Here is a 23,605-nt window from a genome sequence, read left to right on the forward strand (position 1 = left end):
TTTTTGGCTGTCTCTTCTCCTCTCCCTGCCTTTGTCAGCCAGATATAATACACCTCCATCCTTTCATAAGCCAGCATCTATAATGTGGAATGTGGTAGCGCTTTGCTTTCTAAAGCAAACTCTGTCACAGGGAAGCAAGTTTCATTTGTAAATGAGAAGACCTGCAGTAATGGTGCCGCGGTGATGTTTCTTTGGTTTTATGGCCTGTTGTGGAATCTTAAATTACTGATCTCAGGTTGCTCTTAACATAATAAACTATGGGCATTGGCTTAGAACAATACAAAGCCATGACAGAGAAGATATACCGCTAAGTTCCACCACCGCTCTGCTGTTGACAAGCTTGTCTTAGGGCAGTTGAACAAAATTAAAATCAAGAAAGGAATGCTCTCTTTTTAAGCCGGGAGATATAAACTGTCATAATTCTGCAGCTGATCGTGATCATTTTGGGGGTGATTTTCAGAATACAAATCAATTTTTGGACATGTTGGTGGAAGCAGCTGGTGTTGCAGGAACACATGCCATCAACTTCAGCGGTGCGTCTCTGAATGTCATACTGCAGAGCTTACGAATGTTGATACAAGATGTTCTTTTCCCCTTAAACAAAACCACACATCTCTGCCTGTCAGCTGTTGGCAATTCACAGCCCTCATGCTGTCACATTTGTATTCCTTGCAGAAAGTGGAAGCTAACAGGCTACACTAACTAGCTTCCACTGAGAAAGTTTAAGAGACTTACCCTAGCTTCCTAACATAAGCAGGGATTCCCACGAGAGTTTGTTGTCCATAGGAATAGAACAATGTGCTCAAATCTTTTAAAATACATGTATTTATTCATTGCAGAAATGTATTTTAATTTCAAATCGTATTTTAATTTCATATGTAGTAGAACTGACAAATGTGTTGCATATGAATTGGTGATGAAAAGTCTTTCTTTAGCGAGAGCTTGCTGCGTTGCTATGCAGGACATCCATCACAACGAATACTATGTCAGATTAGAGTGCCACAATAAAAAGTATTAAATTTCTGTTTCATAATTCTTTGCAACATGATCAAATTTATTATCCAACTGCCCAGACACAGACTGTTCCTTCAGCATTGTCTTACAGTCGTCAAGCATGCACCCATTTTTAAAAATATCAAAAAAGGCTATTTTCGAATCTTACATAAGACATTTCAGTAATTATGATGTTCTCGTCTTTCCTGTGAGCTCCATCCTTGTGTCTGTTTCAAGGCAGAGGTGACATTGTACAATACAGATAATGAATCAGATTTGGTTTAAAAGTGGAGGACAGTAGAGGGGCCAAGGACGCGTGTGCATGTGTATTTATAGTAGCTTTAAAATAAAAGCTGAATGTATATGTGTGCACATGCTGTACTCCTCTCTGTGAACGAGGCCTGAACATCTTTTTGCCGACAAAAGCAGGAGGAGGACAATGAGGAGAAGAAGGACAGAGATGGAGGGAGGAGTGGGAGGGATGCTAGTCAGTGGAACCCAATCGAATTAAATGTAATCTGGCCTGAATGTGCACAACCATCAGCCGCTCTCCAATCGTATTAACCCTGCATTACCAGTGCTGTGCTGTTTGTATGTGTGTGTCCTCTTATGCCAGTGTGTGTGGAGGTTGATGGGAGACAGAGAGATGGAGTGGTTGAATGGATAGCTTAGAAAAGGAAGAGATGGATGGGATGGCAGCAAGAGAGAGTGTGAGAGGCTGAGAGATGGGGAGGAAAATGAAGATGAATATAGGTGTTTGTGTGATTAATGCACCTCTGTTGCAGTGCTAATTAAAAAATATTTCTCATGATTACAGTAATCATGATAATTTCTGCTGGCACTTTGCAGTTTCTCCTTTTTATTGCTTTACTAACTTGTGTATTATACCGTCAACAGTGGCTGTATTTGCAGCACAATAAGCAATATGATGATATAATCACAATGAGAATCTCAGTAAATGAATTTTTGACTGTAAATCTTTGTTCACTGGCTCACATGGCATGACATGAATATCCCAGTTAAATTATGCAAAATTGTACATACACCATGTTCCAAATTATTATGCAAATAATATTTCTCTCTGATTTTCCTAAATATTCGATGCAAATGACAGTCAGCATAATTTTCAAGCCATCAGCTGGTAAAGTTTAATTCAATTATTATTGAACAAACCTCCCAATGAAAACAGTATTTTTTTTTCAAAAATAAAAAACTTAAAATGCATTGTCCCAAATTATTATGAGCAGCAGAGTTTCAAGACAATTTCTAGGTTGTAAAGAAGTGAAAATAGTCATTTGTTGAATTTACAGCATTAGGAGGTCATATTTACTGAAATCAAAAGCTATTTCAATCAAAAACATCTTAACAGACCAAGTTACATTTTAACATAGGACCCTCTTATTTGATAGCAGCTTCACAATTCTTGCATCCATTGAACTTGTGAATTTTTGGAGAATTTCTGCTTGAATTTCTTTGCAGGATGTCAGAACAGCCTCCCAGAGCTGCTGTTTGGATGTTAACTGCCTCCCACCCTCGTAGATCTTTTGCTTGAGGATGCTCCAAAGGTTCTCGATAGGGTTGAAGTCAGGGAGGATGGGGCCACACCATGACTTTCTCTCCTTTTATGCCCATAACAGCCAATGATGCAGAGGTATTCCTTGCAGCATGAGATGGTGCTTTGTCGTACATGAAGATGATTTTGTTTGGGAAAGGTTCTTCTTTTTGTACCATGGAAGGAAGTGATCAGTCAGAAACTCCACATATTTCGCAGAGGTCATTTTCACAACTTCAGGGACCCTAAAGGGGCCGACCAGCTCTCTCCCCATGATTCCGACCCAAAACATGACTCTGCCACCTCCTTGCTGACGTCGCAGCCTTGTTGGGACATGGTGGCATCCACCAACCATCCACTACTCCATCCATCTCGACCATCCAGGGTTGCACGGCACTCATCAGTGAACAAGACTGTTTGAAAATTAATCTTCATGTATTTCTGGGCCCACTGCAGCTGTTTCTGCTTATGAGCATTGGTTATGGGTGGCCGAATAGAAGATTTATGCATAACTGCAAACCTCTGGAGGATCCTACACCTTGATGTTCGTGATACTCCAGAGGCACCAACAGCTTCAAATACCTGTTTGCTGCTTTGTAATGGCATTTTAGCAGCTCCTCTCTTAATCCGATGTATTTGTCTGGCAGAAACCTTCCTCATTGTGCCTTTATCTGCACGAACCCGTGTGTGCTCTGAATCAGGCACAAATCTCTTAATAGTCCGATGATCACGCTTAAATTTTCATGAAATATCTAAGGTTTTCATACCTTGTCCAAGGCATTCAACTATTTCACCCTTTTCAGCAACAGAGAGATCCTTTTTCTTTCCCATATTGCTTGAAAATGGTGGTCTGCTTAATATTGTGGAACATTCTTCTTCAGTAGTTTTTCCTTTAATTGAGCTCACCTGGCCTACTAATTATCACTGATGTCTGAGATTGATTTCAATGATCCAAAGAACCCACAATACATCCATGAGTTTAATTGAAAAATAAAAAATGTAATCTTTATGACACTTAAATATAATTTGCATAATAGTTTGGAACGCAGCGTATATATTAAAAACGCACACATATTCCATTTTTCTTCTAGTAAATGATTCCCTGTCCTCTGTCTGCAGCACTTCTTGTTGTGCGAAAGAACTTGTATCTGGCCCAGAGCAGCATACTGTAGTTTAAATGATATGTAGCCAAAAGCCATCCATCCAATGGGTCCCAACTCATAAATACTTCATGCTATGTGTTCAGTATAAAGGATCATTTCTGTGCTTAAAGTAGGAGTCCAGCCTTTTCTGAGATGGCAGAGCAGACAGGGAAAAAAGAGAGACTGACAAACAAAGAGCCGTCACACTGACAAACTCCACTAGCGGAGTCTCACAGGAATCTTAACATGGGAGATTGTGAATGCTGTTAAAATACTGTGCACTGAAGCATGCTTCTTGGAATGGGTCTACCTAATACCTGCTGAAATTACTGATTAGCCACAATATCAAAACCACCTTATGCTCTGATCTGTTGAGGTGCAGACCCCACAAGACTTTTGAGGATTTCAGGCTCCAAGATGTTAGCAGCAGATCCTTTAAGGCCTGTAGGTTGAGAGGTTGTTTATCCATCACATCCCGGACGTGCTCAGTTGGACTTAGGTCACATCTGAACTCTTTGTCCTCAGCATGTTCCACAAACTATTCCTGAACAATTTTTGCAGTTTGGAATCACATATTGCTGAAGTCCTGCTGAAAGAGGTTATGAGAGAAAATCGCCTGCTATGAAGGGCTGTGTGCATGGTCTGCAACAATGTTTAGATACTTGCTACATGCAAAAGTGATGGTGCATCTGCCTACTAATTAGTCTTTTGTTTACCCATCACCCAACCATGTTTGGTAGGGATATCCCACTGTGTACTGGGAACACTCCGCAAGACTTTACATCATGGGTGTAGTTTGACTCAGTCGTCTTGACAATTTGACACTTTTCAGAGTCACTTAGATCTTTACAATTTCCCATTTTCCCCTTCCCAAATATCAACTTCAAGAACTGACTTGCTGCCTAATAAACCACCCACCCTGCCTGGCTGATCAGTGTGTAAGTTCATATGCTGTCATGGGCTCAGTTCCATTTAAATCTGTGCAACAGCTGATCACAGAGATGAGCAAAACAGACTTTTTTATATGAAGGTCCCTTGTCGTTAATTTAAGTCCCGGAGTTTTAGCTCTATATCTTTTTCTAGCTATAATGTGCAGTAATCTCTGTGGGCAACAGCAATTAACACACTATGAATTCTGCACTTCCAGGCATCAAGGCTGATAGCGGAAATACAGCAAAGACAAAACGTCATGGTAGTTAAGTGGTGAGGCCTCAGTTCTGACAGAAAAACATCCCAAGAGCTCAAAAAGCTGGATTTTTTTTTTCAGAGAGAAAAGTGTTGAAGAGTTTCTACTGTAACGGATTTAGGGTGATTTATGAAGACATGCACTATAAAAGTTGCTACATAAAGGAACTGTAGATGCCTACTGCATCACTGAGTAAAACTAGCATATGGTCCATGCTGTCATGGCATAATAATTAAGTAATAAATAAGTACTGTCAAGACATGAACCAAAAGTTACATATTATGGCATTTGACTCAAAGTTCCCATTAATTAGTGATTGAAAAGTGAAACACAGATGTAAGTAGTGGCCATGTGAAAGAAAATGTCTTCTTGTTTGATTTCTCCCAGAGGCCTCCTGAAACTGTTTCATCTTTATAGCTTTGTACTTCAACAATACAAAGCAGTCGGCTTCAACAATAACATTTAAAAAGATTTTATTCTAGACGAAAATGGGATAATACGTCTCAAGATTATTTCAAGCATCATTTTGTTAGAGCAAAGTGTTTTTCAACTGGTGAATGCCTCATTTAAGAATTAAACCCTTCAGATTCAGCATCACCCCGGCATTACCCCCGAGAGAAGGGAAAACAAAGAGGGATGAGGGAAATATTACCGTGAACAGAGGAGGAATGGAGTAGGCAGCTGGAGAGAGGGGGTGGTGCTCGGTTTGATGGAGCTGGGTTGAGAACAGCTCTATAAGGACGGAGATAACTGGAAAACACTATAAAATGCCTATCCTCACATTCTCTGCCTCTGTGGAATTAGCCTTTGAGTGGGCTGTGGAGCGAGGGAGGGCGCACAGAGAGATTGATGGAGGGAGGGAGTGGGAAGCCCAAACTGTAGCAAGGGAGGACGGAGAGAGATGGAGTGAATATGGAGTGGGCAGCCTGAACTCTGAGAGGGAGGAATGCAGAGCGATCAAGGAGAAGGAGGAAGTACATGGAGGAAATAAAGAAAGGGAGGATTTGAAGAAGAAAAAGGGTGGTGCTGCATTTAAAATCTCACTCCACACACTCCGAGGAATACATATCAGTGAAGCATATTAATGATAGTGAGAGCGGCTGACTGAAATGTCCCTGTTTTATGGGGACGCTATTACGTCTATTTTCTGATTGGCTGTTCAGTCGGCACATCGCTCATTGTTATTGGTGGCCAGGCATGTTTGTTGTTTATCATTGGGCAGACAGCAGAGTCGGCTAGATTCACAATCCGATGGCATAATTCAGCCATCGATCAAACTTTGTGGACAGCAGTAGCCAAACTGCTCCTCCAGACAGAGAGAGAGAGCCTTTAGAATATCACAAATCAAATGCTGTAACCTTTTAGTACGTCTGAGTCTGCACATGCCCACTGAAAACCAATGAAGCCTTTTCTCTCGCTGAGCCTTTCAGTCAGCCTCTGTCAGTCTTTCTTTTATTTCCTTCTTTCTTTCAGTCACACATCTCTATTCCGCCGCCCCCTCTCGAAAAGTCTCTTCCCTGAGTTCCTTTGGGTCAGCTGTCTTTGTTGATTTAGACAGCAGTTCACACAGAACAGCGATGATTGTTGAGTTAGACACCTGCGAAGCCTGCTGGCCCTGGTAACATTTACCCAGGTGAAAGATCTGTGGTTCCAGGGAAAAAAATGACACAAATGTAAGAAACGTTTTGTGTTAATTACCTCAGCACCAGGTTGCTGCTACTCAGAAACAGAGTGAGGAGGCCTAAAATATCTCATAGCTACTTCAACAGATGTGTGTTTGTAAGAAACAGTTTGTTGATTGTGTAAAAGAGCCATGCCTGGAGAGTGGCGGCAATGTCTAAATTTTGACCATTTTTGGATCAAACTTACATTGTTTCACATAGAATTATAAAAATATCAGCAACAAGATGCTATTTCATCTGTTTTCTTGCAATGGACAGTAGATGAAAGCACATCAACCTTTGCCTAATGCATATGAAATTACATATTATTATTCTTATTGACATGATAACATGTCAATAAGAATATATATTTTTCCTGAATTTTGCATGCCAAGAATATGGCTGTTTTTAACATTTACGGAAATAAGAACCTCTACATTTTGTTTTGATGAAGTCCACTTACTTTAGTATCAGCTCAGTAAAAATAATATTAGGCTGTTTTTACGTCAGCTTTGCAGTCTTTTGAAATAATTTTGACAAAAATAAGACCTATTATGCCAAATGGATTAACAGAGCAAAGACCTTTGAAATGGTTAAAAAAATAGGCATATCAGATCCTATTCATGGCTTTGACAGTTGTGCTTAGACTTGGATATAGCTACCAGATTACGGTTTCTGACTGATGAAAGGCGGAGAAGCATTTTTCTGCTATTTGGAAATGAAAGTTAAGATGAGAATACACATTTAGGAAACCATTAGACTTGGTGTTTCTGCCTTCCTGAGACAGGTTGTGATATGCAATAAAGCCACCATCCATCTGGCTTGTAGACTACAGCTGTTTGTTGTTTGTATTAGTTGTCTTGAAAAACATTTTCAATTAATTTCCTAACTCCATGAAACCCACATCCCTCCATTCTGTCTCCTCAGCTCTATACACACGGAAGACACAGACATTTTTCCTGCTTTAAGCCTTAAATGGAGCTTTCAGTCGACAACACATTAATATGCGCTCTAACATGTGGAAATTGGCTCTTTTTTCCTAAATTTAAACAAGCAAACATTTTGTGACTGCCCTTTAGTATTTGCTGACTCAGGCTGCGTTTCCCTTTCTAAAAGTAAATAACCTTGGTCCGACAAGCTGTCAGCCGGCCCCACTGTGCCCTCGAACCGACATCTAAAGATGGCGAGAAAATCTCTGCTCTCTCATCTGAGCGGCACAGCAGCACACGCCACCAGCACATCTTCACAGGGCCTGCATACTGCAAAGAAGTTGTATCTTCAAAAAGCCACCTCCTGATGCAAAACTGGTTCAGTTGAAATGCTTTCATTTGGTGCCAGCAGATTAAATTAATTCCCCTACATGTTGCTACATGTGCTTTGAATGTGTCGTCTGGAGCAGAGACTGATCTTCAAACCAGAGGGCTCGGTTCAGACTCACACACTTGGGCTTGAGAAAGGAGGTTGTTTGCTGAACTGTTTGTTCTGAGAGTGTAATGGCAGTGGCTTTTGTTGCTTTTCATAACAAAGCAAAATGGCAGACAATGAAAAAGCAACATCTCAATGAGAAAATCCCAATATTTAGTTTAGAGGTATATTGTGGTTTATGCAGGGCCAAAGCAAACCAAGTCGAGCCAAACCAAACCAAAATGTAAGAAGGGAATAAAGTTGGCGACATAATAGGTTGTTATGTAGTAGTACTGTGGTTGTGTATTGTGAAGGGATGATGTTACACAAAAAACAGTGTTGCACTGTTACTTAATATTTCAAATTTTTGCATTTTTTCGGTATTTATTCCCTCAAAATCATGTCTGTTATCTCCTTTCTCTCCATAGCTTCTTTAGTCTGTCTCCGTTTATGAAAAGTTCATTTGCAAAGCTACTAAATTCCATCCTGGGAAACTTATATTCTTAAACAGTAATATATTCTGAATACACATTTTGTCATAAAAAAACACACATATTGCCTGCTGGCAATGCATTGCTAGTCATGTCTTAGCCCCGAAAACTTTGAACACAAATGCTGTTCAAGAGGAAAATACAGAACGTCCATTCAGCAAGATGACAGCAACTATGTTCAGTCAGAGATTTCCGGTCTGAAAGCCGATTACAGTGGAATTTTAGCTCAATATCAAATTAAAAGATGGATTTTTTTGGACAGAATTGAAGAAGCCATAATGTTATCTGTGTCGGGCAGTGAAAAAAAGAGTGAGTCTGAAAGTTTTTCACAGAATACCTGTTTATTTTAATACATTTTAAGTACATTATATCATACAGGAAACTACCCTCCACTGCCTGAAAACACAACAGTGACACTTTGTCTTTTATCTGTACTGTCTGTGCAGGAGCTGGCCAAGATAAACTATATTCTACAATTCAAGGACACTGAATTTTTTTACAATAAAATACTAAAATGACGTGTGTTTTTTTTTTGTTGTTTTTAGTCTTGCCAGGACATGTTATGACTGTATGAATGTGTCACTTGCCAGTTATCAGGCTTTTGTTATTGTAATTTGCAAAAGATTGGCTCCTTAAATGGCACTGTTTGACTCTAAAACATGATTTGTGGATTTATTTACAGTATTTGCAAAAAAAAGACTCTTCGAGTGGTGTTTTTTTTTTTTTTTAGCAAAACCTCATTTCAAAGAAAAAATGCACTTCAATAGAGTTTAATTTTTCATGTTACCTGTGTTATGTGGAGTTATTTTTACTTAATCAAAACAAGCCCACTGCAGTTTGATTGTTGATTGATACTTCAGGGGGTGCAGAAAAAAAACATGATTTCAGAACATTTCTAAAAGAACAGAGATTTTTGTTGTTTTTATCCAACGATATCTCTTTGCCTGTGATTGTTATTGTCAGTTTGGTTTTATCTGGCTCAATCATTTTATTTCTCACCCGTACTTTTTTTCTCTCACTTTTTCCCTCTTGTTTTGCTCCCTTCTCTCTCGCTCCGTCTCCATCTCCGGTCTCTTGCGCTCGCCCAAGCCTTCCCCCTGGAGGTTAATCCCTCTGGTTTCAAATAGAGATAACCATGGCAACAGGCCACATCTTTCAAGCTTAGGATCTGTAGGACAAAGGCATTGATCAGGATGAAATAGTGTCAGGTGAAAGCACAAAACACACAACAGGCATACGTGTGTGCACGTTTGTGTGTGTTTGTGTTGGAGGCAGAGAATCCGGTAACCCTGACTCGGCTGCTCAGTCACTCATATTACACTTTGTGAAAATAAACCACGAAGTTGCTGCTGTGGAATCGATGCATTGTTAAGCCCAACAAATCCCTGTAAAAGTATGTTTAAAATAACGAAAACACAGACAGGAAGGACAAGAGCAATGGTGTCAAAGGTAAATAAAACTTTTATAGCCATTTTGGATGATTAAATAAGAAGATTTTAGACTTAAAGGTCTCCGGTTTCCCATCGCTGGGAAAATGTGTGGACGGAAAATACATTCGTCACAGTGACCTTGAGCAAATTTGACCCCCAACTCCTCCAGTCGAGCTGCTCAAGGACCCATCACAGAAAAATGATCCGTCCAGGAAAGTAGGCGTGAATGTGTTTAACTGTGAAATAATGATAGTGAAACATTTACCATGCAGTATTGGTGGGTTTCTTTGTGAAGTATCACCAAAATAGTACATATTTCACCCAGGCTACTGTGGGCACTCTCATACAGCTATGAAAAATAAGTAGTCCAAGTTGTGGTACAAATTTATGCTGCATTTTATATTTCTTTATTTTGATTGCACTCAGGTCACTCTTGCTATCTTACTGCGCTCAAATTCATTCACATACACTCACACACATACAGATACTTGACCTTGATGGTTGGATTGCAGTGAGACAGATGTTGTCGGAGCAGCAGAGTTGATGAAAAAGGTCTTTTATTGAAGTGTAAACCAGTATTCCTCTCCTCCAGGACTTTATAGCCAAGGCCAGCAGAAGGTGTGGGTGGACATGGACAGCTTAACACTGTGTTACACAGCAAGTCTACCACTTGTAAAAATTATAAGTGCTGCAAGAGTTCTATGCCCTTGGATGATATGACAGTCTCATTTTCAACCCAGTCTCACAAAAATTATGTTTCCATACAGCTAAACTCTGTTCTCATTTACATTTTGAAAGTAACATGTTTTCTGCCCAGAAGATACGACTTTGACACAATGAGACACTTCCTGTTTGAAAGAGCCACAAAGTCCACATTTGGAGTTTGGAGGGAAACGTCTGCAGCAGGACTTTAACTCAGGAGACGGGGGTTCATTCATGTGCCATGCTGGATTGTTAATCTTCAATTTAATTTTTAGTTGCTGTTTGCTTTATGCACAAAAACAACTTGAATTAGGCTTATAGAGTAAAATTACAAAAATGCAATCATGTTTGAAGCTTCTCCTTCATGTTCTTGAGTCTCGCTCCATCTAGTAAAAGACTTATTGGCTAAAAAAGAACAATAAAATTAATTGCAAACATACTAGTATGTTGATTGGAAACATATTTTATAGATCACAATCAAATGTAAACTGGAAGAGAATTTGTAGTTTAGTTGGAAAGTAATGTAATGACAATTGCTTTTACTACTGTGCAGTTAAAGTGGCACTTTAAAAAGACTTCTGTTTGTTTTTGAAAATTTGAAGCCTCCAAACGCATGCTACAGTAGGTGCAGGATGGGACTTCTGTAGTCATCAAGAATCTGCAAGAACTTTGACTGAGCTTTTGGCTTCAATTGCAGTTTTCTTTTACAAATTTTCAAACAGCAGTTTCCCATGCACTGTACATCTTGGATGTCTCTACTGTATGTAACATGACACAATGGGAAAAAAAAAGAAGAAAAAAAAGCCCACCAACTTTGGTTAGAATCATTCGCCTCTTTCTTCCCTTGGAATTGATGTGATTCTTGTGTCTCAGCCAATGCTTCATGTTTTAATCACTGCAGTGCCAAGAGCACAAACCTACTCCTCCCTTGCACTTTTCAAGAACTTTTTTAATTTTGCAGTTTCCTTTTAATTTGTTTTCTCTGGCTGTGGCTCTTAACTTCATTTTCCAATGATTTGTCTGAGGACAAGCCACATACCATTAGCAAAAAAGAAATGCATTCACTAAGTTTTTTCTAAAAACTTTCTTTATTAATATTCTCTCCTCTCCCTTACCCCAGAAACTGTTTCCTCAATGATAAACCCGCAATCCGGCAGGCCCTCTGGTTTATTGCATTTGTCTAATGAAATGCTCCGATACAGTCGAGGAGCAAAAGGAGAAGCGTGAGAGAGGAGGCGATGGAAGAGGTAGTGTATGAGTCACTTCAGGAGCTGAACTCAACTTGCTTTTAATCTGTTAGAGTAGTGTTAAGAGTAGGTAGTACAGGGTCACTGTGGAGGATGCAAGTCGAGCATTGGGACTGCAAGCTTTGAGACTCGCTCTTGACCACCTGACCGCTTCTCATCAGCTCACCCCTGCATTCCTTGACATTACTTACAAAATTCAGTCCAGTGAAGGAGAAACACCACGGCCGTGCTGCAAAATTGTGACTTTATAAATTTATAGAGGAATAAACCTGATGACGAATGTTGCTTAAAACTCATTTGACTTTATTATTGTAGCTGCGTATTTAGTACAGTTTGATTATTAGCGAGAGGGTAGGTGCTGCACCAAAGAACTAATTTACTTCTGATAATTACGATAATGATATTCTCCATGATTAATAAGAATAGTAGCACTCAACAGTTAATCGATGCTAAATAATTGCTGTTAGAAAATGGTTGGTGTTAAGAAGTCATGAATAATTTTGAGCTACGTTGCTTGGAGAGCTCTGAGCTGGTCTTTTTTCACTTCTATATCTGTGGTACTAGTGGCTTTCACAAGTCTCAAATAGTCATTCAGTTAAAGGTGTAGTATGCAGGATTTTCCACATCAAGATATCAATAATGTGGCAGCAGCAACTCTCTGCTTTGTGAAGGTGTAGTGGAGTAATAGAGTCAGTAGAGACTGAAGTCACACTGCCTCTGTGTGTTTTGTAATTCAGACTCTTCTTTTCCTTGTTTTGGCTGCTGTTTCAGCTGTGTGTGCATGTGTGCCCCTCCCTTTGAAACTGTTAGCCGTCTCCACATTGAACAGATTGATAGCAACAATCCAAACCACACTGTTGATGCAAAAGTACAGTCCAGGATTCAGCCGATATCACCAAAATACAAGAAGAAAAGTAATAGCAATAAGTATCTTATATATGTCATTTACCCAACGTCTGTGCAAACAACATGTAATTTATGTTGTTTCATTTCAGCTCAGTGTGAGACTCTCTGCTGCTGTTTTGAGGCTCTCCTCTGCTACTCCTTCCCCCCTCATGTCTGTTCCGCTCCGGTCTTTGTGTGTCCGTTTCCACACACAGGTCTGCTCCGGACCTGGACCGGCCACGGGTTCCACCCACCGTGGAAACCGACACACATGGACTGGAACAGATACGAGTGGAGAGACGGAGCGACAGGTGAAGTGAAGCTAACTTTACTTGGGTTAACAGCTACTCGCCTTGGTTGGTTAACATACTTTTTAAAACGCCATTGTGGGCTAATGGTTATATTGTCTGTTGCTGCCTCTATTGCACACAGCCTTTCTGGTTATAAATGGAGGGGTGAGAAAGGTGTTTTTGTCTCAGATGCTGGTGCTCTCGTGACATCCAATACGTCTGAAAGGTTGCACGCAGAACCTTTAATGCACAATGTGGCTTTTCATCCTCTTGAAAACTGCTCACAATTTCTCATGTAGTCAGTAACACTTCAACATTCTTTTGAAAAGTAAGTGGCTAGAGGGAAGCAGCCATATCATTCTGAACAGTCATATTCCTCAGACAAGTAGGCCATGCTTTTATCAGAACTTCTTTGCACTTTTACACTCCTGCTGCTCAGCTATGAAATAATTATAGGATACAAAAACATATTATACTCATTCTTAGGTCTCTTCACTGACTGTCGTTAAGTGTTGATATCAGTTTAATATAGTAGTTGACGTTGTAGGCATTCAATGGTAAAATGATGGCTATGTTGTCGCCATATTGCCAAAGATGCAACTTTCTCTTCTTGGCCAAGTCAGTCGTGGAAAATCAGCTTCAACTTTTAAGGAATTTTTAAATTCGCAATGCCATGCGAGGACATTATCTTTGTTTTATTAGGTCATTTTTTTAACTGCAGCTCTTATAGCTATGTCCATCCTTTACTCTCTTCCCATAACTCCCTTTATTATTGCATAATGTGCGGTTTAACTTGGAATACTACATCTATACGGTATATAATCATAGCTGTATGCAGCAGTTACATCTGATGAATCAATCCAGCTCTTTTATTATCCCCATCCCTTCCCTTCTCTCATCTCTTTAATTTCCGTTTATCCATCTCTGCCTCCTCCGTAACTCCTGCCTTGATCATCTTCAGCCAATGTGACACCCTTGCTTATGGGTTTGTTTGTGTGTGTGTGTGTGTGTGTGTGTGTTTTTTTTTTTTTTAATGTATGTTGGTGTCTCTGTGTGGCTGCCGTCATTAATGAGTCCCTCTGAACTGGCATGAAACAGACCTCACTGTGATGATGCAGCTTTAAATGCTGACTGACACACACACACACACACACACACACACACACACACACACACACACACACACACACACACACACACACACACACACACAGTTACAGAACTGTGTCTAGAAAGGCGTCAACAGGGTGTGTACCTGCACAGTCACAGTCAACTCCCCTCCCTGGTTTCAGACTCCATTAATCATTTAGAGCAAGGATTTCCCTGCAGCCCTCTGTCTCCTCAGGCAGACACAGTGACATCAGGCTGACGAGGCCTCGGATGACACCGACACACATTTATCAGACGTACAAAAGATTTGTTTCAAAATCCCTTTGTTTTCATGAACATTCAAGTCTGAGCACTTTTTCTATTCTTCTTTAATATCCACAAATCGGATATGTGGATCAGAGGCGCTGTTATTATCTTGTGAGGGAGGCAGTCTGTGTTGTTTCTGAATGTTTTATTTTCTGTGAGGCAAAAGTTCCTGATCCTTTTTATGGTATGTTGCGTTGCATTAGGGGTGTAGAGTGCTTGATGCGCTGCTCTGTAATAGCTTAAAAATCTATCTCTTAAAAAGAACATTTTTGAATTTCAGCTCAAGGTTATTTCACTTTGTCTCTGATCAGTGTTTTAAAATCTTTACCCCTCACCTTCTTAAGGAGGTTATTCTTTGTCAAATAGGTGCAACTTTGGTTAGAAGTAAATAGCATGAGTGAAAGTGATGGGAAATACAGCTGGGGCGAAAATCAGTGAAATTATTCAGTTGATAAAAAACAGTCACATAAAGACCGGTGAAGCTTGTGTAAATTTAACAACATGCTTTTCTCTGCCAAGCTCCTCACTGGGACTTTCTGAGCTGGAGAAGGAATGGGAAATCTATTTGAGCTTTTCTGACCTTTTACAAATGCATGCAGTCATACACACACACACACTCTCTCTCTGTTTATTCTGTTAACCCACAGAAACACAGACCACTTCAAAGAAGCACATGCTGACTCACACCACACACACACACACACACACACACACACACACACACACACACACACACACACACACACACACACACACACACACACACACACACACACACACGCGCTTCTTTAAGTGGCAGGTGCATTAAAGAAAAAGGTTGTGGTGTGTATGTGTGTGCACATGTGCCATGCTATGGAGACATAAATCTGTTTACACACTCAGACTGTGGGGACCTGCCTCCCTTTTAGGGATAAAAAGCAAATCCCCAGGAGGTAAATTAGAGTTTAGGTTTAGGTTAGTAAAAGGACAAGGGTAAGAGAAGCTGTAGTTTTGATTTTGGTTGGGGTATATTTTCAAGAAAATGGATGAAAGTTAATATGATGTCCTCTGAAGTGATGGAATCATGGCTGTGTGTGTGTGTGTGTTTCTGTGCAGGCCTGTCTCAAAGATCATCCGTCTGCATTCCAGGTAATTAAACTGGCCAGCAGCTGAGTCCCATTAGCCTTGATTACAGCATTCAGTGCTACAGAGGAGTAGAGAAAGAAAAGAAAGAGAGCTATAGAGAGAAGGAAGTGTGTGTGTGCAGCACTGAACACACTGTTTTTGAGGCATTATGCCTGTTTTGTGTAGGTGTTGTGTGTGTAATAGTTGTGCATGGGTTTTATGTGTTCTAGCACTGCCTTGGCATTGGTTTTTGCCTTCGGTCCGAACAGTCTAATTTAAGGAACTGATGCATAAGTCCATAAACATGTGTTATATATTTTGTAGCATAACTCTTCAGAAATGTATTTTTCCGAATTGGCGTCTCTCAGAGGACCCTCAGACACCGTACCAGTCGGCCAAAATTGCAATCTCACCAACCCAACATGGGTCACAAGCCTGTTTCTGGTGGATCCCCACAAGATAAGATAAGAAACAACATAGTTTTTCAGTTAGTCTAAATGCCACATTAGGCTGAAAGGGATTCAGTACGAAGCCTTGAAGAAGAATCAACAACCACATAACCACAGGAAATGACACCACTTCTACTCAGCTGTTAGGAATCAGTCCCACACTCATCAGTTACACTGGTGTGGTCACTTTGAAGAACAAACAACAAAACACAACACGACAGAATATGACATTACAGTCGGGAAAGGGTGTTGTTTAGTCTATCTGCATGTCCATCCATCAACACCTACTTTTCTATTTCAAATCACGCCCAACAGAAATTATAGAGCTCAACCTATGAGGCCTTTTGATCCGTATTCAGCCAAGGAAATGTTTATTTAATTTAAGCAGAGTTTCTCTGTCTGTCTGCATGTCCACCTCCACCCTCTCTTCCTTTCTCTCCGTGTGCATGTCTCTCTCCTCTATCTGTGTCTGATCCTCCCCGATGGTTTCAGTGTCTCAGGATTGGGTGATTGATTCCAGCTCTGGACGGCTGGCAGACAAGCAGCCTGCACGCTGGTGTGCAGCAGGGACTGCACTCTGCTCTGACTCTGTGATGAATTACTGGCCTTTTAATACACAGTAGAGACAGTGTGGGTGAAAAATGAGAAAGATGGGATGAGAAGGGAAGAAGCCATTTTAAAATTGCAGTGCCACAAAAAAGAGTGGACAGCAGAGAGCAATGCAAAAGCAGAAAAATGTACAATAAAAGCTAAGGAGAGAAACTGAAGCCAACATGTAAACTGAGTAATAGCTGCATGTGTGACTAATGTGAGAGCTGTGTGTAGTGTAGTCCCCATTATCTAGAAAAGCCTCTCTTATGGCTTTAAATGAGTCATACAGAGTGTGAAGACACAGTGTTGGAAGCCAGAGTGAGAGAAAAAAAGGTTCTGCCCATCATGAAATTGAATTAACCATTGAAACATAGTCTCTCACTTAGTCAAGAGTGATGCCATTTCTTTGAATCATCAGGGTTTCTTTGCCACTTCACAGCCACTAGAGAGTCACTGAGTGGAAAGCAGCTTCTCGAGTTCAGAACATTTTCTAGTGTGTCGTCGCTTGAAAAGCCTCCAACCTCAATTTTAATGACGCTTGAGCATTACCGCAATCTTTTAAAGGTTAGCTAAGGTAAATGACCTCTGTAGCTATTTAGCCATAGCGAAAACCTGCTGTAGAATTCACAGAGTGCATGGATCAGTCTCAGTGTTGTTGTTTTTTGATAGTTAAACGGATGTGACAACCATGATAAAGTACATGCCCTTTGGTATTAATGCTTATTAAACCTAGTTCTCTGCAAATAATCAATCTACAAATACACACAGAAAGTAACAAGCTGTGTGGCTCTTCTTGTGCAATAATATACATTCACACGGTACCCTTTAGGCAGCAGAAACATGAACAATGCAACAATATTTTCCATTAATAATACACTAACATGTGGGTGGATAAATGCAAAGCTGAGTGATTTAGTATGTAGGTGGTGTACTGAGACTTTTATATCTGAAAGGACATCCTGTACATCCCCTGTACAGATGGCTAAAAAGACATCTTACGTAGACATGTTGTGCTCTTGCCACTCTATACACATAAACACATGTGCATTAGAGGCAGCAGCAGCAGAACAACACCACTATGATCATATGAACTGACCAGACTAAATGATGAGGTAATCAGTATCCACTGTTGATTTCACCGAGCCTCCAGTCATCATGAAGATGGAGAAAAGTGTATATCTCGATGGCTAATGAAACCCTGGGGATTTCAGGGTTTAGGGTTCATAAAGTATTTATGGTATGTTCATTAAGTATTGATTAAGCCGTTAGAGAGCGTTTAGACACTCAGACAATCATTGTGAAAGATTGGAACTTGGCTTGAGGAAGAAGAAGATGAAGGAGGCCGAAATGCAGATAAAGAGGGAGGTGGCCGTGAGAGATGAATGGAAGTGAAGGAAAATAAAGATGTGAGTAATGTGAAGTAGAGAATGCAAGACACGAGGGAGAGAAAAGAGCAAGGAGGCAAGAAGGACAGAAAAAGACTGAGGAGGGAGAGGAGGAACATTTCTGCTCTTTAAATATTAATTAAGTATTCAGATAGTGTTTTAGACAGCAAAGCTACCATTATAGGAGATTAGGTTTTAATCTTACGGAGAGGAGGGGCGAATAGCAAGTAGGTAAAAGAGGAACGGAAAGGAGGAGGAGGACGAACACAAGATCGGAGGAAGTCGGAGCATAGCAAAGAGGAGGGTTAAGGGAGGGCAACGGAGAAGTAAGAATAGATGGATTAAAAGAGGAAATGAGCAGGATTATGTGAAGTTGGAAAGGTAAGAGGAAGGAATGAACATATAATGAATAGAAAGTCTGCTTTTTTTAATCACATACTCCTTTATGAAAGTGCTTCTCCATTTGTTCTCAGAATCTCTTTGCCTATATCTTCACTTATTTTTCCATCCATCTATTTTCAATACCTGCTTGTTATGGGGGGCTTTCATGTGTCATTTCTGATTTGCGGTGTTGCTGTTTGAAGCTCGAACAGGACTGTAGAGAAATACGATGTTCAAGCACTGCCTAACCTCATATCCATGCGAGCTAGCACCCAGCCTGAGTTGGCATCTTTCACAGGTATTTAACCATTGCTATGCCCTCGCTTTACCCTCTAGCTCTTCAGCAGGTGTTGTTGCATTGCAGGGTAACCAGGAAGTAGCATGATAAGAGGCACAGACCTGCTATAATGATGCAGCAATGAGGTTTAATGGGGCTGAAAACACAGGCTGACTGGCTGGCAGGCAGGCAGGCTACACAGTCAGGGAGAGGCACAGTTGGTGTGAAGCTGTTTCCAGCTCATGACAGATGTTACAAAGAGAGAGAGAGACAAAGAGATGGAGGGAGAGAGGGGACAGAGAGAGAGAGAGAGAGGTGAGTCATTTGCAACATGCAGAGTGAGAGATAACTGTGAAGTAACTTTGTGCAAACAGCAACTTTAAGCAAAGTCAAGTAGAGTTCATTCACATGTGGGTGCTCCAGAGCACTTTAGTTCATATCCCAGTCGTGCTGCAAATAAACGTGTCGTACAGCAAACTGTGTCGAGAGGTGGTGCAGCGAGACGTAAAGTGATTTCAACAACCCACCACAATGCCCCTGTTGATTTTGTGCCCATCTCACTTTTGATTTCCCTGGAATGAGACAATATAAATGAAAGAAAACGAAGGGTTTTTAGGCAGGAAGCAGAAGAGACAGCAGAGACAGCAATCAGCATCTGGAGGAGTGCCGGAGAGTTTATTGCATCTCGTCTTGTTTGTGCAAATCTGCATTCATCCCCCTTGTTAGAATAAATGCAAACTGTACGGAAAGTGCGCGCAGAAACAAAACAGATGACCCACTTTTTGTTGAAACTGGAAAAACCTCTGTGAGATTTTGTTTAAGACGTATTGTCTTTGGATGGTATTAGCTCTTAACCACATTGACCACAGGGACAGGAAATCTTCCGTTTTGCCGTTTAATCTTTTATGACTTACCACGGTAATGCACAGAGTCTGGAGCTAATTTGTTTGAATGGCACAAACTCAGGGACTCTAACTAGTGTGACAAAGCAAGGAATGCATTCAGTTCCTTCAGAGGTTTCTTGGGTGAATTCCTCTAACTTGGGTGTGCATTGGTTCATTTTTTAAGTTTTAGCCATATTATCTGTAGACAGTTCTCCAGGGTATTTACAGTTTAAAGAGCCTTAAAGTTCTCATTTTTATTGTAGAGGTTTCTTACAGTAGTACATAAATTCAGTGTTTGTCAACCAGGTATTTATTACGAGAGCCCCCACACACAGATGTATGAGATTCAGTATATATACACACGTGGACAAAATTGTTGGTACCCCTCAGTTAAAGAAGGAAAAACCCACAATTCTCACTGAAATCACTTGAAACTCACAAAAGTAACAATAAATAAAAATTTATTGAAAATTAAATAATCAAAAACAGCCATTACTTTTGAATTGTTGATTAACATAATTATTTAAAAAACAAACTAATGAAACAGGCCTGGACAAAAATGATGGTACCTCTATAAAAGATTGAAAACTATTTGACCAGAGTGACATGATTAACTCAGGTGTGTCATTTAATTGACATCACAGGTGTTTCCAAACTCATAATCAGTCAGTCTGCCTATTTAAAGGGAGACAAGTAGTCACCCTGCTGTTTGGTGAAAAGGTGTGTACCACACTGAACATGGACAACAGAAAGCGAAGGAGAGAATTGTCCCAGGACATCCGAAAAAAAATGATAGACAAACATCTTAAAGGTAAAGGCTATAAGACCATCTCTAAACAGCTTGAAGTTCCTGTGACAACAGTGGCTCATATTATTCAGAAGTTCAAGACCCACGGGACAGTAGCCAACCTCCCTGGACGTGGCCGCAAGAGGAAAATTGATGACAAATTGAAGAGACGGATCGTTGGAATTGTATCCAAAGAGCCCAGAGCAACCTCCAAAGAAATTAAAGGTGAACTCCAAGGCCAAGGTACATCAGTGTCAGATCGCACCATTCGTCGTTGTTTGAGCCAAAGTGGACTTCATGGGAGACGACCAAGGAGGACACCACTGCTGAAAAAAACTCATAAAAAAGCCAGACTGGAATTTGCAAAAATGCATGTTGACAAGCCACAAAGCTTCTGGGAGAATGTCCTTTGGACAGATGAGACCAAACTGGAGCTTTTTGGTAAGGCACATCAACTCTATGTTCATAGACTCAAAAACCAAGCATACGAAGAAAAGAACACTGTCCCTACGGTGAAACATGGAGGAGGCTCAGTAATGTTTTGGGGCTGCTTTGCTGCATCTGGCACAGGGTGTCTTGAAAGTGTGCAAGGTACGATGAAATCTGAAGACTATCAAGGCATTCTGGAGAGAAATGTGCTGCCTAGTGTCAGAAAGCTTGGTCTCAGTCGCAGGTCATGGGTCTTCCAACAGGACAACGATCCAAAACACACAGCCAAAAACACCCAAGAATGGCTGAGAGAAAAGCGTTGGACTATTCTAAAGTGGCCTTCTATGAGCCCAGATCTGAATCCCATTGAACATATGTGGAAGGAGCTGAAACATGCCATTTGGAGAAGACACCCATCAAACCTGAGACAACTGGAGCTGTTTGCTCATGAGGAGTGGGCCAAAATACCTGTTGACAGCTGCAGAACGCTCATTGGCAAATACAGAAATCGTTTAATTGCAGTGATTGCCTCAAAAGGTTGTGCAACAAAATATTAAGTTATGGGTACCATCATTTTCGTCCAGCCCTATTTCATTAGTTTGTTTTTTTTTAATAATTATGTTAATCAACAATTCAAAAGTGATGGCTGATTTTGATTATTTAATTTTCAATAAATTTTTATTTATTGTTACTTTTGTGAGTTTCAAGTGATTTCAGTGAGAATTGTGGGTTTTTCCTTCTTTAACTGAGGGGTACCAACAATTTTGTCCACGTGTGTATATATATGTGTGTGTGTATATATATATATATATATATATATATATATATATATATATATATACTATGTACAGTATAATTTTTTTTAAAAAGTGAGGTGTTCACTAAATCATATATATCACAGCCACAACAAAACTAGTTTGAATTGCATTTCCTATCCTATATTATATTCTGAATAGCTTAATATTCACAAATGACGAACTTATCTTTATATTTAAGTATATCAAAAATAACATAAGTGAAGTCTATGGGAAAACATCTCATGTTCTCTCTTCTAAGCCACATAGTCTCCACTCTATCACGATAAATATGAATTTCATCCCACAGATTTATTCCTAACTATTATCACAGTGGATTTAATTCTCTCATCAAAATGTAATCTTAAGCAAAAATACTGCTGTTGAGGTGTAACAGTCAGAAACAGTAACTCATGGTTTGATACTGCCAAGTCAAGACATGAAGGGAACCTATGCTACAAATGTTCAGGAGAAATTTCTTTCATATCTCGTGGACTTTTACATTTTGCCCGTTATAAATGAACGGGATTGTTTGGTTTGTAATCAAACTGTGAGTCCTGTAGAGTCCATGCATTTAACATTAGCATCATGTAAAATTCTACTGTTGTTGTAATGTACAGAAAGAATGGGCTGAGATGCTAACACATTAGATTCCACTTAGATGACTAGTGCATAAATTTTAAACTTATCCCAGGCCCTTTATTTTATTTTTATTTTTTTTGCTTCATTATCATTTAAAATAGACTTTTACATCAGATCATACATATGAATATGCAGATATATCTTTGATACTTGTTACAATGTTGTAACCCCTCATATTTTACCCACTGAGCTGCAGCTTATCAGTGGGCATGAACATGCTTCCATGAGGCAATTATTTGCACTAAGTATATCTCATTTAATATATTCCATCACCAGGAAGCTCACATTGTTATCAGCTATGTCCGTGTTCTGATAATAATAAAGGATTCTTGGTAAGTTGCAAAATTTATTGATGATATTGAATTTAAAGCAATTCTCAGACCCCCGCATGAACACTGAAACAGTTTTTTTTTTTTTTTACTGTAGTCATTCTCTCAGAGAGATCCCTACCTAATGTGCTTGCAGTATAACTAATAGGAGATAGAATCCACAGTCCTTGTTCAGTTCAAAATTGATTCCAGAAGTTTATCTGCAGCTGATATGAGGCTTTTGCAAACTGGGTCTGCCAAATCAAGATATTAAGGTAGAAATTCCCTCTTTGTGTTTACCTTGACAGTTTTTTCTTTGCTGAGCTGCAGGGAAGTAAGTAGTAATATAAAGAATAGCAACTGGAAGATTTTGAGTAATTTAACCTGCTGAACTCTCATTTTTGAGCGCTGTTGATTTTGTCCTTTATCGCTTTGACAAAAACACAATCATTTTTAAATGGGAGAAAAATTACGGCCAACAAAATCTCTCTGGATGCCCATAGGGTCACCTGACTGTTGTTCTTGAAGCACTGTGATCACATCCTGAAAGCATCTTGATAAAGTCTGTCATGAAAGCCAGCAGAACTGTAGTTTACCTCAGTCTGTAGCAGATGAACACTGATGATTTCAGTGACGTAACTCTTTGAGGGAGATAACTGTAAGACCACTGACAGATTCTGCAGCTGCTATGTTCAGCAGCTTTGAAGTTACAGCTTTCGTCTGTCACTGCTTTCATAAATGCGAACTCACACGAACATGCACACAAAACATTACATCCAAAGCCAGTTGCCTTGTGTGGGAAGACAACTGTACCACTCTCCGTATTGGACGCTGCCAAAGGAAAATCCTTGGTGACGAACAGACATATTCAGACTTGAGGACAAAAGGTAAAATTCATCTTCTGGAGCTGTTCTGCTTATTCTGAGTCACTGATTACATAGATGGCTTTGGTCCCAGTCTGCCAGGCCTGGAACTCCCACTCTTCAAACATCTCTGGTGCATGCAAAGGAAAATCCCCCGTGCATTAAGGAAACATTTAGGTTTAAAGTAAGCCCCATGGGGTTAGCTTTTTTTGTCACAGAAACACACACAAATATCCACCCAACACATGCACTGCATCACATACTACACAGATTTGTATTTGTTTCATTTTCTGTAACAACTGCAAATGAATG

The 23,605-nt window shown here is 40.0% G+C and overlaps 1 protein-coding gene across 7 annotated transcripts in view; it reads left to right on the top strand.

Annotated features, from left to right (window-relative positions):
• LOC110958594 (RNA-binding motif, single-stranded-interacting protein 3) overlaps positions 1-23,605 on the top strand; it is a 134,160-nt gene that overhangs the window by 65,544 nt on the left and 45,011 nt on the right. For 3 of the 7 annotated variants that reach the window (XM_051957003.1, XM_051957004.1, XM_022205194.2), the window contains one exon: positions 12,909-13,004. The exons of 3 other annotated variants lie outside the window; for them this stretch is intronic. In XM_051957003.1, coding sequence (XP_051812963.1) covers positions 12,909-13,004 — 96 coding nt within the window. Of the gene's footprint in view, positions 1-12,908; positions 13,005-15,494; positions 15,528-23,605 lie in introns of all 7 variants that reach the window. One more of the 7 variants, XM_022205195.2, reaches the window with a different exon arrangement.

Source organism: Acanthochromis polyacanthus, chromosome 12 (genome assembly GCF_021347895.1).
Source record: "Acanthochromis polyacanthus isolate Apoly-LR-REF ecotype Palm Island chromosome 12, KAUST_Apoly_ChrSc, whole genome shotgun sequence".
Classification (NCBI taxonomy): Eukaryota; Metazoa; Chordata; class Actinopteri; family Pomacentridae; genus Acanthochromis; species Acanthochromis polyacanthus.